The sequence below is a fragment of the Colossoma macropomum genome, unplaced genomic scaffold (assembly GCF_904425465.1).
Source record: "Colossoma macropomum unplaced genomic scaffold, Colossoma_macropomum, whole genome shotgun sequence".
Taxonomy (NCBI): domain Eukaryota; kingdom Metazoa; phylum Chordata; class Actinopteri; order Characiformes; family Serrasalmidae; genus Colossoma; species Colossoma macropomum.
This window is the reverse complement of record NW_023494798.1, coordinates 17,116,461-17,130,299: the sequence shown is the minus strand read 5'-3', so window position 1 is coordinate 17,130,299 and position 13,839 is coordinate 17,116,461. Positions and strand designations below refer to the sequence as shown.

The following is a 13,839-nucleotide window of genomic DNA, read 5'->3' as shown; positions in this document are numbered from 1 at the left end:
ATGTTGAGTAAAAGCAATGGATGTGGATAAGTGCTTCAACTTGTAGAACAAAACTGGTAGAGCAGAGCATGATGCCAAAAGCTCAATAAGTACCATTTAAATTTCAAGTGGATTCAATTTTGCATAGTGTCTAGTAGCTGCTTTACCTGTTCCATTCACATCGTAGGCACCCTAGCATATTGTCAATTCTACTAAAGTTAACTGCAACACTAAGACATCATTTATCAGTATTTTAGAAATCACTATTACAACTAATTTCAGTTCTATTCAGTTAAAACTTTAACTACAACTCAAACACAAAAGACATACATTTACATGAGCTAATCATGTGTTAAGTAAAGTAAACCATTAAAAACATGAATAATAAAATAAGTGTACATACATGCCTATGTACACCGACCAGCTACTTCATCAAGTACACCTATCTTGTACTACACTCTTAGTCCATTTTATCAGCTCCACTTTCCGTAAAGGGGCACTGTGTACTTCTACAATTACAGATTGTAGTTCATCTGTTTCTCTACATAATTTGTCAGCCCCCTTTTACACTGTTCTGCAATAGTCAGACCTTTACTGGACCACCACAGAAAATGTATTATTTGGGTGGTGGATCATTCTTAGCACTGCAGTGACACTGACATGGTCTTAGCGTGTTAGTCTGTGTTGCGCTGGTAGGGGTGGATCAGATTCAGCAGTGCTACTGGAGTTTTTAAACACTGTGTCCTCTTACTATCCACTCTATTAGACACACTTGCCTTGTTGATTCAAAGTCAAAGACAACAACTCATCTATTGCTGCACAGCTTGTATTGGTCATTGTCTAGTCCTTCATCAGTGTTTCAGGACACTGCCCACAGGATGCTGTTGGCTGTTTTTTGGTTGGTGAACTCTCAGTCCAGCTGTGACACTGAGATGTTTAAAAACTCCAGCAACACTGCTTTGTCTGATCCACTCGTACCAGCGCAACACACACCAACATGCCACCTAACAAATTATGCAAACAAATAGATGGACTACAGTCTGTAATTGTAGAACTAGAAAGTGCACCTATATGGTTAATAGACCTGATTAAATGGACAAAGAAGAACCTGCTCATTGTACAGTCATTACTGCAGTAAGGTTGTGCAAAACTGACAAACACACATGAAAGGTTTTATTTATTTACCACTTTAAGGTGGTCCTAATTTAACCACTTTTGTTTGTGGGTTTTTTTTTCCACACTGAAGTTGAGCCCAAGTGAAGCCTCAAGTCAGTTAAGTGTGAGTCTGAGCCAAGTTGTGTCAGCCAACATGTGACTCCAGTCCAAGTTGCTGAGTCACGTCTGAGCTCCTGACTCAAGTACCCATCATAGTTAAAGCGTCTATGCTAAATAGTTCAATAGCTATTTAAGCTAAATAGTCTGCTGTGCTAGCATGTAACTGAGTTTCTGAGTTTCTGAAACAGTTTTTTAAGAATGAGTACTGATGAGGATGCTACGTGTTTGCGGTATGAAAGCCTCCTGCCTATTTTCTGATTTGATTTCCCAAACTGATGACCTTGACTACTGCCCAGCAGCTCTTGGCAATTCAACTCTTTGTTGAAGTTTATCTGTCAAAATATTATTTAAAAGTTTATTTCCCGAAGGGAAAAAAAATATTCAGGTTAATTTGAACATAGACAGACTTTAGTTTTTCAAATGTCTTCGCTGGTGTTCAATCTCTGATCTCACTAAGAGTGCTTCTGTCATTTCTGTGCAGCAGAGGGGTCTCTGAAAAGCACAGATCTGTGGCATGTCCACGTTCCTCCGCCGGTGGGATAATGTCCATGTGAAATTGGAGCCGGTGTTGAATTAACGGCTGGTAGGCTCGGCGAGACGACAGGATCAATCTCATTGGCTTTTCATAAAATTGCGTTCCATTTTCTCTTCTTCATTAAAGTGCGGGGAAGAGATATAGCTATATCCAGCCGAAAGCTGAGCTCTGAAAAACTACCACACCTCAATGAACCGCACCAGCATTCTGAGACTGGGGAGCACTATATATATATATATATATATATATATATATATATATATATATATATAAAGACTTTAACCTATTTGAAGGAACATTGCATCTCTGTTAGTGCTTGCACTTATCAAAAGAGGTTAACTGAGAAGAACTCTATTTCTCATTTGGGTTGCAGAATTCGGCGGGCTGGTGTGAAAGTAATCATGTTTTAATTTAGTTCTATTCCCTGGTGGATCTTGGCTTACATGGCGGTTTTGAAAGAAAATAAACCGAGAGAAATAAAATGGCTTCATGCTCTATGGATGTGTGGTCGGCATAATTAGAGGTCTAGCAGCCACAGACACGAATGCATGCTGGTCACAAACTCGAGGGGTCACTCGAGGACATGGGCGGGACAGAGAGGGGAGATAACTTCATCAGAATTCAGCAGGGCTAGCTGTGGATTCACCTAGGCATTTTTTATTTGCTTATGTGTTATGAATTATTCATGACGTCAAGTTTGTCCATAAGGAAATAACAGTACTTGTCAAAGTATACGGTTGTCTATTGCATGTTGCATTGTATGGGTTTGCCTTTGCATATGTTAGCCATATGCTCACATAGAGAGGCCTATGTGAGATGAATATGAATGTGTTATAATGTTCACGTGCATTCTAATATTTCATTGTGCCTAGGTCTTTCAGCTTTGGGGAGTTCAGCAGATTAATATCCCTGACCCAGGCTGCCCGGCCCAGCAGAGGTGCTCACCCGCTGACCGCCTCCATCTGCATAATTACAGAGCAGGCCTGGCCCAGGAAAGGGAGAAGAGCAGCACATTTACATAAATCTGCATGTGTCGCCTGTGCAATTAACCACTTGTGACACCAGCAACGTGTCTCCAGCGCCACTGACACAAATCCTGACTTAGTTTCAAATCCACACAAGGCAAAAACATCCCCTTAGAGGAAGTGAGAAGCAAAGCGCTTTTTCAGTCATTCAATAGTCCATGCAAATCAATGCACCGAATACGCTAATACTACAAACTGTCTCATATGAACTCTTATGTATGATGATGGTCTGCGGGTTCGTGTGTTCTGCTGACAGGAGCGCATTCAGGATAATGGAAGTATGCGGTGGTCCCCAAGCAGCTCAGTAAAGCAGAACTGAGCTGTGTCTCCGTGTGTATGGATCGCTGAGCTCTGAGATGACAAAATGCCTCAGTGCTTCTCCCTATCAAACACACTGACATAAAAAGATTGAAAGAGAAAACTCCAGGCAAGATTTGCCATCTCACACCATCGGCAATGGAATATATATTTTTTATTAAAAGAGGATTGTTTCTGGTTGCCACTTTCACCAAACAACTTCTTGCCTTTTCTTCTGTCATGTTGCATTGTCATCTCAGGATACAATTATACCATTTAAGTCTGCATCTACTGCTGCTGTAACTAAGCAGGCCAAAAGGTTCCATATAATTACAGCATTTAAAATCACCACACAGATCAACAGTATGTCAACAGTCATGAACAATAACACACCCACATAAGAGAAAATCATGCAAATTATTTTCTCACAGTCCTTTTTCAGCTGACAATGGAGATCCATTTTTCTCTGCTTTGTTGTGCAACCTGTTGACATGGCTGTCGCTTTCTGAAGTGGAGAAAGAAATTCTGGCAACAAAGCTAGAGTCCCACTGGGAACCCAATTCTGCGCCAGCAAGACATTACTGCCGATCCCAGAGGAGGCTGAAATGCACTCGGCAGACATTACTGCGAATCTCAGAGGAGCTGCAGCCCAGTGAGTTGTGACAGTTCTGAGGCGCAGACTGTTCCAACACTGTGACCGTATAGTGTGGCTTCACACAGTGGCCACCATAGAACAACTCGCATGCATCAGATCATGCTTTACTGATATATTCACTGCTTAGGAGAATCAGAGATTTACAGTGAACTTGAAGATACAGTAGGGGAGTCTTTGATTGGCTCCAGTATAAAATATTAATTTGGTCCACAGGCTAATATCATTGCCTTCTCCTGGAACTCATTCTGCTTGTAGTGATGGGCATTCTGGCTCTTTTTAGTGAATTACATCAGTTAGCTTAGCTCACAAAGAGGAGCCTGCTCTTCAGTCTGTGGCAAATCCATCAACCACCAGTCATTAACAAATAAAGGAAAGTCAAAAATCAAAGATAAGTCAAAAACAAAGTCAATAATTGGAGGAAGTAATGAGGCATGCTTGAAGAATTACACGAAAAGGCCAAGAACAAATCTAAAGCAAAATTTACACAACAATCAACAGGTGTTAGGGATAATAAGGGGGCATAGTTGGAATGTTTAAAATTGGAGATCCAGAAGAGGGGGTCCTGTGATAAACCAAGTTGCACTGTATAAAACAGACTGCACTACTTAAACAATGTTGCTTCACTGTAACATGAACTGCTATGTCAGTTGCTAGTGTCCCAACATTCTCTGCAGGTCTCTCTCTTTAGTCAAAAAAACAAAACAAAACAATAACAAGATAATACACAGTTTAATTCATTGTTAACTATAAACATGAACATGCCTTACACTGAGTGGCCAATTCATTAGCCATATGTAATTAACTGGTTCCTTTTGGCCCTGATCTGAATCATTCATTAATATATGAACTATGAAGTTGTTGTTTAACCATGAGAAACATTGGAGTCTCATGTTGGAAAGTAAATGTTTATTGTGTAATTACATGTAATCAGCAGTAATTGTTTGTTCACTGCTTTTATCTCTCAGTTTCTTGAGAGTGCAGTAAAGTGGTTGATGTTTATGAAGATTATGATGATATCTTCATGTGATTTGATCATTGATTTTGCTACATTTGCTATGAAATATTATTTAAAACACACTGAAAACATAAATTTGAGGAACTATTTACACAGCAGTGGAACATAGACATTAAAAAAATACATCAAGCTTTTTTAAAGATTTTAACATTTGAAAAAGACCTAAGAATTTTACTTTGGAGCAACAAATGACTGCATACCTTTACTGAATATTATGATTGATTATAATTAGAGATGGCACCGATCCAATGCTAGGTATTGGAGTATTGGGCAGATAGCAGCAGAAAATGCTGGATTGGATATCGGAGGGGAAAAAATTGAACTGATCCTATCTGGTAACAAATAAAGAGTTTTATTCCAAAATGCTGTATGTCTGTATTTTTTTGGATTTTATGAGATTTTCAAAAGAATAACAGCTGATAATGGAAAACACGTTTTTATTTTTCTAAAGGTGGTATTAATCATAATACTGCAATGATATTTCTTGTATGTGTCAAGTCCACTCTCAACAATGCATCATGAAAAAAAGAAATGTTTGAAATTCTTGGTCTATAATGTGTTTTGCAAAAAAAAAAAAAACTAGCCTCTATATATGTATTTTTGTCCTGTGGCAGGGCAACTGAGTATCAAACTGCTTAGATCGTAGTATCAAACTGCTTAGATCGTCTCAACTTAAATAAAGTGCTTCAATAAAATCTCATTTTAGAGATAATTCATTTTTAAAGAACAAATATCGGACTGGTATCAGCAATCAGCATTGGAAAAAGAAAAATAGTACTGTGCCATCTTTCATTATAATCAGTCCTACATTGCAACAGCAAGGCTGTTAAACTGTCATCTGCATGAATCATCAGATACATTTTTACACCCAACTTAATGCATATGGAAGTATAGTGTTGTCGAAGATAGTGCGCGGCAGACAGAAGCAGAAAGCATGGAGCAGGTGTGATCTACCCCACACCAGGCAGACTGAGACGCGTGTTACTCTGGGGACTTTGTCAAAGAGCAGGAAGTTTCATCCTTGTGGCTGCTGTTACCCTCAGCAGACGCGCGATGAGAGACGCCACTGAAGCTTTTGTAAACATCACGCAAATCAAGGGGAATAATTTATGAACACTCAAATATTTTGTTGTTTTGTTTGGACTTTTATTTCCTGTTTTATAATAAAAGGTGGGGAGGTGCGGGAATAATACAAAAAGTATGCATGAATGATAATGAGAGATTCAAGCTGAAAAAGCAGCCCACACACAGTCACCTTTTGCCAAGACCCTGGAGAAATACTACATCAAACACTGTTGACACTGAACCCATAGTGTGTGTGTGTGTGTGTGTGTGTGTGTTCTAGAATGTTAATCTCACAATTTAACTTTATCTAATGGACTAATGGTAATTGACTGTGAGGAAGCAGGTGCCCTACCTTGCAGAAGAGGTTGATCTTTGAGAAAGCCTCCATCATACTCCACATGGTACTGCTTTACCTGAAAGCCAGGTGAACATGCTGCCTCCTCCACCTCCTCCTGAGCTCCAGTGCACACGATCTGAGGAAGAGGAAGCAATATAAATACTAGTGATTACTTTCCATGTACATTAGGCCAGTGCACAGACAGTTTGTGGGCAGAAGGAAAAAAGACAAGATTAACATTAACTAAACTTAATTTAACAGCACACTGCAAGCTCTTACATCTAGAGAGACAGTGTAATTTTTCTCAGGGTGGCCAAAAATACTAGCTTTACTGGCCAAATCAGAAATATGAACCCCAGTCTCCAGCACAAAAGGCGGTAATGGTGCAGACTACGCTATGAAGAACTCCACAGAGCCTGGGACATATATATATTTTTGTTGGTTTAGCATGTTATTAGTGCACTTTACAGCTGACATTATGTTTGGTTATTGTTTAAAATAATCATATGCCATTTGATGGTTTCTGCATAAGCTCAGAGTTACTAAGGTTAAGCCTTCACAGCCAGCGGTACTGCACCAAATGGGGCCGACAAAGAGAGATGAAGCTTGGAGAACCTGAGACAACCCACTAGTTCTATTCCCAGGGTGAGGCTGAGCTGAGCTGAAACAGACCTTGAAAATCTGTCTATAAAAGACACTTAAACATGTTGACCATCAGGGCACTTGTACAGCAACAGGGCAAGTGTTCAAGCCCTCCTTGGGGTCTATTTGTGCATGTGTCTGATGTACAGTTCTGTAAGCTGGTCATTTGTCTAGCTTGTCTGAATCTGTTCTGAAGAGCATGTTCAACACTTTCTTTTACACATGAATTCGTTTAAATTTCTCTTTTAATTTACTGTAGTATTAATGTAAGTATTATTGTTAAGCCTGTAAATGCAGCCATCAGGCTTATATTAAATAAGCATGAAAATAATTTTAAAATGGCTGATTGTTGTCAGGAACTACCCCTTTGATCAAGCAAACTACTGCCTAGGAATATGCTGCAGACTTCAGTTACTCCTTTTTGTTACTCTAACTGAAAGAATGTTTCTGACATCGAAAATAAGGTGTTAATGATTTGAGTCCCAGTCTGAATGTACGCCTGCACTTGTTCATTAACTGCTGCACTGCATCTATCAACAACAGCAGAGACTGAGGCAGCATTATGCAGTGTAAACATGCATAAAATACTTCATAAGACACAAACAATTAGCCACAAAGTGATGAGAAGCACCCATATCAGGGGACTGCATTGATTTTGTGCATTTGTGCCAGTTTAATCAGAGGACACAACCAATTGTTTACCTTCATATAAGCAATTGCAATATAGGATGACCTAGTAAACCTGAACACAAATCACTGTTAAAATAATAAATACCTGTAAAATGTATTCAAACCTAACACTTAGCTGAAGAAAACATGTTATAATCCTTTATAAATCTCCTAATGTGATTAGACTACCATTTGGTATTCATTAAGATTTGCTTAAGATATAAGCACTTTTGTTTTTTATAAAAACACACTTTATTACAGTTGTCTTAAGTGTATGCACTTTAAGACACACAAAATATTTCAAGATCAAATCAAGCCTGTTTCATTAGCTCTGCTGTCACCATTTGGCATCAGGGTCAGTCACACCCCCTTTCAGGCTCTGAGCCATTATGTAGTTTCTGGTCAAATACACAGCAACACCTAATGCAGCCACCCATCCTCGAGAAAACTGCAAGAGCTACTCAATTACTCACTATATGCAATGCCAGATCATTTAACAGCATGTCTTGACATGTTAGCTCTTTAACCAGCAAAAGTCTCTATTACAAGTGCCAACATTTAGAATATTAGGCATGTTGTTAACACATATTGTAGCGTTAGCAACACTGCCAGCAGTAATATGACACTTGCTTAGCGGTTCTCATTCTGGAGATTATTGTATTTTTACCTTTTATATAATTGAATATAAGAGGAATAGTTTGGCGAAACATCAAATTTCCAGTTTTCCACTTACCTTAGATGAACTCGATCAGCCAAGACAAGTTTGGTGTCAAATCTGTGCTTCTTTACTTTGGAACTGGAGCCATTAGATCCCCAAAACACACTCCAAACCTTTTCACAAACCGCATCCAGTTCACCAAGTCATATACATCAACCCTGATGAACACCTGGATGTGGTTTGAGTGTGTGGAGCGAAGTTTTGGGGATGAATTCACATAGAGGATTTGGGTGACCACTGACTTCTAGTGTTTGCAACATTAGCCTTATAGCTCCAGAGCTAAACTAAAGAAGCAGTCTTGACTGATCAACTACATCTGGGGTTATGGAAAATTGTGTACATTTGATTTTTGGCCAAACCATTACTTTAAGATAATCCCCCAAGATTACTCAACCTCAAAGCTCTACACTTCTTTTACTGGTTAACTATGATTATGTTTTTATTTTTTTTATTTATTATTTTTAAAGAACGTCCACAGATCTTGCTGTATTTCTAGCATTCAGTTTGGAGGATGCTGTACCAAACACTCCAGTGCATTATCAATCTCACATACGGATGACATTAAACATTGATGACAGACATTTTAAGTAATATCATATCAATCCAAAGATGATGGAAAGGGGGATGGTTTTCATTAATGTTTTTTTAAACAGGACAATGGCATCCCCTCGCATACCCCTTCAAATCGAGCCCTGGATGTCCTACCGTTCAAACTCATGCCATTCAAGTGCTGGTTCAGGTTTACAGATATGGAGCTACAAATCTCCTTTCGACACATTTGAGGTATCACCTTAACCAAGAGAAGTCCCTTTGTGCCAGGCTGTAGGGCAGGGGTCAGCAACCCAAATATAGAAGAGGCATTTTGTGCTTTCAACAATAACCAAAACACCTTGGGAGCCACAACATTGTATGCTCATTTCACCATTTTGGCTGTAAATATGTCTCAGTATGTGCTAATGCGCTAGCATAGGCTAAGACTTACTTTGCTCTGCTTTAAGCTTTAGCTCAGCAATATCAGCTTTTCTCGCATCTCCAGCAATGTACTTTTCCTCAAAAGTAGAATTTTTATTTTGACAATGTCTCACAACGTTTGATTTTTTTTTCACAAGGCCCAAGTCAGCTTCTCATTCACCAGCTTCTTGTTCAAAATTTCCCGTTCTACCTTAATTCGTTGGTTACAATTCAGAATCTAACTGCTACACCATTTAAGGTGGAACAGAAAAATGTGAACGAGAAGCTGGTGAATGAGAAGCTGACTTCAGCTTTATGACTTTTTTTAGTGTTTGACAGTTTCTCATTGCAGATTACACGTAGCCATCAGGAAATGAACTGGAGTGCTCATAAATTCAAATAAGACCGTTCGTCTCCAAACCACTGATGTACGTCTTAAATCTTTCTCTTTGCCTTTTCGTTAGCAACTATCTAGCTAGGTGAGAATGTCTGCGTGCCAACCTTCAGGGTTAAAGAGTGAATTAGCAGTTTTAAGCTACATTAACTCCAGGGTTTAAGACCATTTACTGTTAAAACTGTGTTAGAATGATCAGCAGAGCTTTATTTTACCGCAAATGAGGATTATTTTATTTTTATCTAATAATCTAATTCTGCTGCGGAGCTGAAACAGAGCAGTAAAAGAGCCGCATGTTGCCGACCCCTGCTCTAAAGCAATGGTTCTCACACTGGTCCTCAAGAGCTCCATTTTTTTTTTACTTCATGAGTTGGAAGTAAAAATGTGGACTGTTTGGGGGGCACTGGGGAGTCTGAGAACCACTGCTCTAGAGCATTCGGTTTAATAAGGTTCTTTCACTTACAGTGTAGACACTGGTGTCTACAGCACTAGGAGCCTGTATGAAGGGGTACATTAATCAGACTGTATATCTATAAGGTCTTCCTGATTGACGAAGCGAGTGAGAAGATGAACACATCACTCTAGGAAAACTTTTCCCACAATCTACTCGTGATTTGTGCAATTTGTTGCCAGAGAGTCTTTCAGCAATGACCTGAACAAGAGGTTTCTCTGTAGTTGTTTTGTTAAAGGTTGACTAACAGTAAAAAGCTTTCTCAACATAATACTATAAGAGCCAGGCAGACCCGTGGTAGCCTGTTGTAATTAAAACAATTTAGTATGGTCATTTTCTCTGCTCCTCACAAAGAGAGAATGCAGTTTTTACAGGAAGCAAAAACATAGGGTTACTCTTCAGATCAATTATACCAATTTGCAGTTGTCTTCCCTTCAGCAAAGTGGTGCTGCTCTCCATTAAAAATTAAAGATAATCATCTGGCTTTTAAAAGCCAGGGGATAAAAGCCAGGGCTTTCTGGACGATGTCAGAGGGAGATAAGTTGGAGAGTGAGACTGTTGCTGGCTTTGTGAGAGCCCTCCAGGCATGGCAAACATATCTGTCCATCTTACAGTCACCCTCTCTTTTGCTTCTGGTGCCATTATTACTCCTTCACACCTGTTTTTGTCCTCCATCAATCACCATTTCAGCCAGAGGGAAGCCACAGATTCACTCTGACAATGACTCAAGTGCTGCTGAATATACGACCTTGTCTTACCATCAGCTTCTTCATTCAATCACAGTTTTATAATGCCATGCAAGCTCTGCCTGAGCTGGAAATGGCTACTGGAAGCCAGAACTCCTAATATATATTCATATTCACAATAAAAAGCCTCAACACATGAACTGACGCAAAACGCCACAGGTACTTCAGAGCTTCTGCCATATATAAGTCACATATGCGTGTGATTTTCACCATATGCATTATTTAGTGTATCAGGAATTAGAGTAGATTACTACTAGACAAGACTTGCATGAATATTATTAACAAAGCTAATGTGTAATATGGATTCATGGAAGAAAAACATGCTCTTCTGGCTTTTCTTTCCCTGCTGCGATGCCTACTACAGTTGTTCTGCAGCTCACTGGAGTCCTTTTAGTTGGTATTGAACCAAACGTTCAAGGCAATTAAGAGATCAGTCCAGCCTGTCAAAGTGCTGGTTTGATTTGAAAAAAACGCTGAGTGGAGCCGCAGAAGAGTGAGCGAGGCTGGTTAGTGTTCTTGTGGGCAGCCAGCTGCCAGTCTGCATGCACATTTCCATCTCGCTCTCACACAGCTGCTGTGCCTCACTCTCAATTAGAAGAAGCATATGGGAGAGGATGAGAGAGAGAGAGAGAGAGAGAGAGAGAGAGAGAGAGAGAGAGAGATGCCATGCATGCCAGGGAGGACAGGGGCAGGACAGCCTTAAGGAGACCCAGTCTAAAAGTAGAATTAGTCATAAACAGGCTGGAAATTCTACCAGTAAGTGTTTATTGTGCTACTGCCAGTTTAGGCTGTCATTCACTAGTATAACCTGATCTGCCTGTTAATCACTAGAAGTCAAGAATTATGGTTTTTGTTCTGCTTTACTATGGCCTATACGATTACAAAGGTTATTACATAGAAAGTAAATGTAATGCATTATATTTAAATTTGCCTTAATTCTGTATTGACAGGTTCAACTTTGCACTTCCAACTTCCAAATCGGAAAATCCGATTTTGTCAGTTTACATGCACTTGAGCAATCAGATAATGGGGAAACTACATGAGTCAGACAGTAATCAGATTTCTGCTTTGCAGCTGGCCAATAAACTTCGTAATGTGGCTTTTTTATTAAAAACACTGCACCACTTTACCTGAAACTATGAACATACATCATTTAGAAGATGAAGAATATTTAAATCCTTGATGTCGTCAAGCATGTAGTTGGTTTCAGCATCACTCTGCCATCTTGTGGCAATGCTGCCTGCTTATTTCCAGTACTGCCGCCTGTTTTTGCACATGCGCAGACTGAGAAATCCAAAAGAAATTAAGTAAGAGCAAATGTGCACTGAGAAATCTGATTGCTGAGCTAAAATCCAGCTCTGTTTATCAGATTTCTTAATCAGATTTCTAGACCTTACTCCGGTCTAAGAAATCAGAGTATGCTGTTTACATGACCATTTCAATAATCAGATAACTGCAGAAATCAGATCATGATCAGATTACTAAGTGCATGTAAATGTTTTATTTTATTTCCACCGGCTCTGTATTATTCTTTCTTATTCCCTATTCAATTTATTATATTCCTATTTTATTTGTCCTTTAGTTAAACATTTGTTAATAGTTTGTGTGCTTGCCTGGTCCATTCAGTATGTTACACGTCATACATGTGTGCACTCATCAAGACAAATTCTATGTAACTGTAACATATTTGGCAAAATTAAGTCATCCTGATTCTGTTGTACCATACTGAAATGCATGCATATAGCAAGTATTTTATAATGGCTTTGAAGCTCAGCCAGCTAGCTTTTAGATCTGGATGTTTGTGTTTTATATTTGAAATTTAAATTTTGATAGATTGCATCTTTGATTTTAGGCTCGCCAGTTAAGAGTTTTAAGATTTGCCAAAATTTTAATCACTATTATGAACACAAATGAACACAAAAAGTGTGCCTTTGCACACTTTTGCATTTTGCACTTTCATTTTGTGTTTTTGACAGAACCATGAAGTGTTGTATATTCCCAGATTCAGCACAACCACAGCTAATAAAACATACCAGTCAATAAATATTTCTACAGACTATGTTCACAATCCAGTGGCACTAAGGATCGAAAGTTTAGAATTTCTTTTCAGGTTTCAAAGAGCTACCTTTTAGAAATTTTTAATACTGCATTACATCAAGGTTTTTTTTTTTTGTTTTTGTTTTATCACCCCTGATGAAGATGACCTCTTGGGTTAAACAACTTACAAAATAAAGAAAAAAAAGATTAAAAAATAAGAAAAAAAAAAGTTGCTAAACTATGGACCTACTATCCTATTTTACACCCCTAAAACTGCAAGGGCATTTATGTGGTCCCGCATTTTAACTCTCGTACTGTCACGTATTCGGCCAGCCAGCCTCCAAACTACGATTCCCAGAATCCTCCGCTTCATCACATGACACCAGGAAGAGCAGCAGCAACCAATCGCCGCTCTAGCTCTCCGGAATACTGATCACTCTCACCTGTGTGTTTATGTCATGTGATCTGTTTAGTTTAGTATATTAGCCCGGGCTTAGCATAGGACCTTTGCGAGGTATTGTTTTCTTGAAAACTACTGAGCGTTCATTCTGGTTTTTTGATCTCCCCTGTTATGACCTTGTGTTTCTGGATTGGTTTCTTGGATTTTCGGATTTGCCCTTTTGTACTGTTGCCTGGTTGGATTGATATCTGGTTTTGGACTTTTGCCTGTACTCTGGACTTTGATCTGTCTAGCCCTGTTGTGTTTGATCGCTTTCAGTGTATTTTGCTGTGCCTGTGTACCAGCTAAAATAACTCTAGTAAAGCTTCATCACTTTTTTACATCCGTGAGCGTCTGCTCTCTGGTCGCACGTTACACGTACATTTAACTCTCTCGTACAAATCTTACAAATTATTTTCATTGTAAACGCTGAATAATTCATAGTAGTTAACAATAGATTAACAGAAGAATAATCAACCTGCAGGTTAAGAGGTTAACCATTTTATTGTTAACTACTAGAACGCCAAGATGAGTGCTTTCAGCTCAGGCCAGGCTCTCTGGCAAACAAGTCTTATTAGTAATGAACTCAAATCAATAAAATCAATATTT

At 39.0% G+C, this 13,839-nt stretch overlaps 1 protein-coding gene across 2 annotated transcripts in view; it reads right to left on the bottom strand.

Annotated features, from left to right (window-relative positions):
* The window catches only part of cdh13 (cadherin 13, H-cadherin (heart)), a 504,621-nt gene that overhangs the window by 366,897 nt on the left and 123,885 nt on the right, over positions 1-13,839 (bottom strand). For both annotated transcript variants that reach the window (XM_036585553.1, XM_036585554.1), the window contains exon 2: positions 6,199-6,319. In XM_036585553.1, coding sequence (XP_036441446.1) covers positions 6,199-6,319 — 121 coding nt within the window. The remainder of the gene's footprint in view (positions 1-6,198; positions 6,320-13,839) is intronic.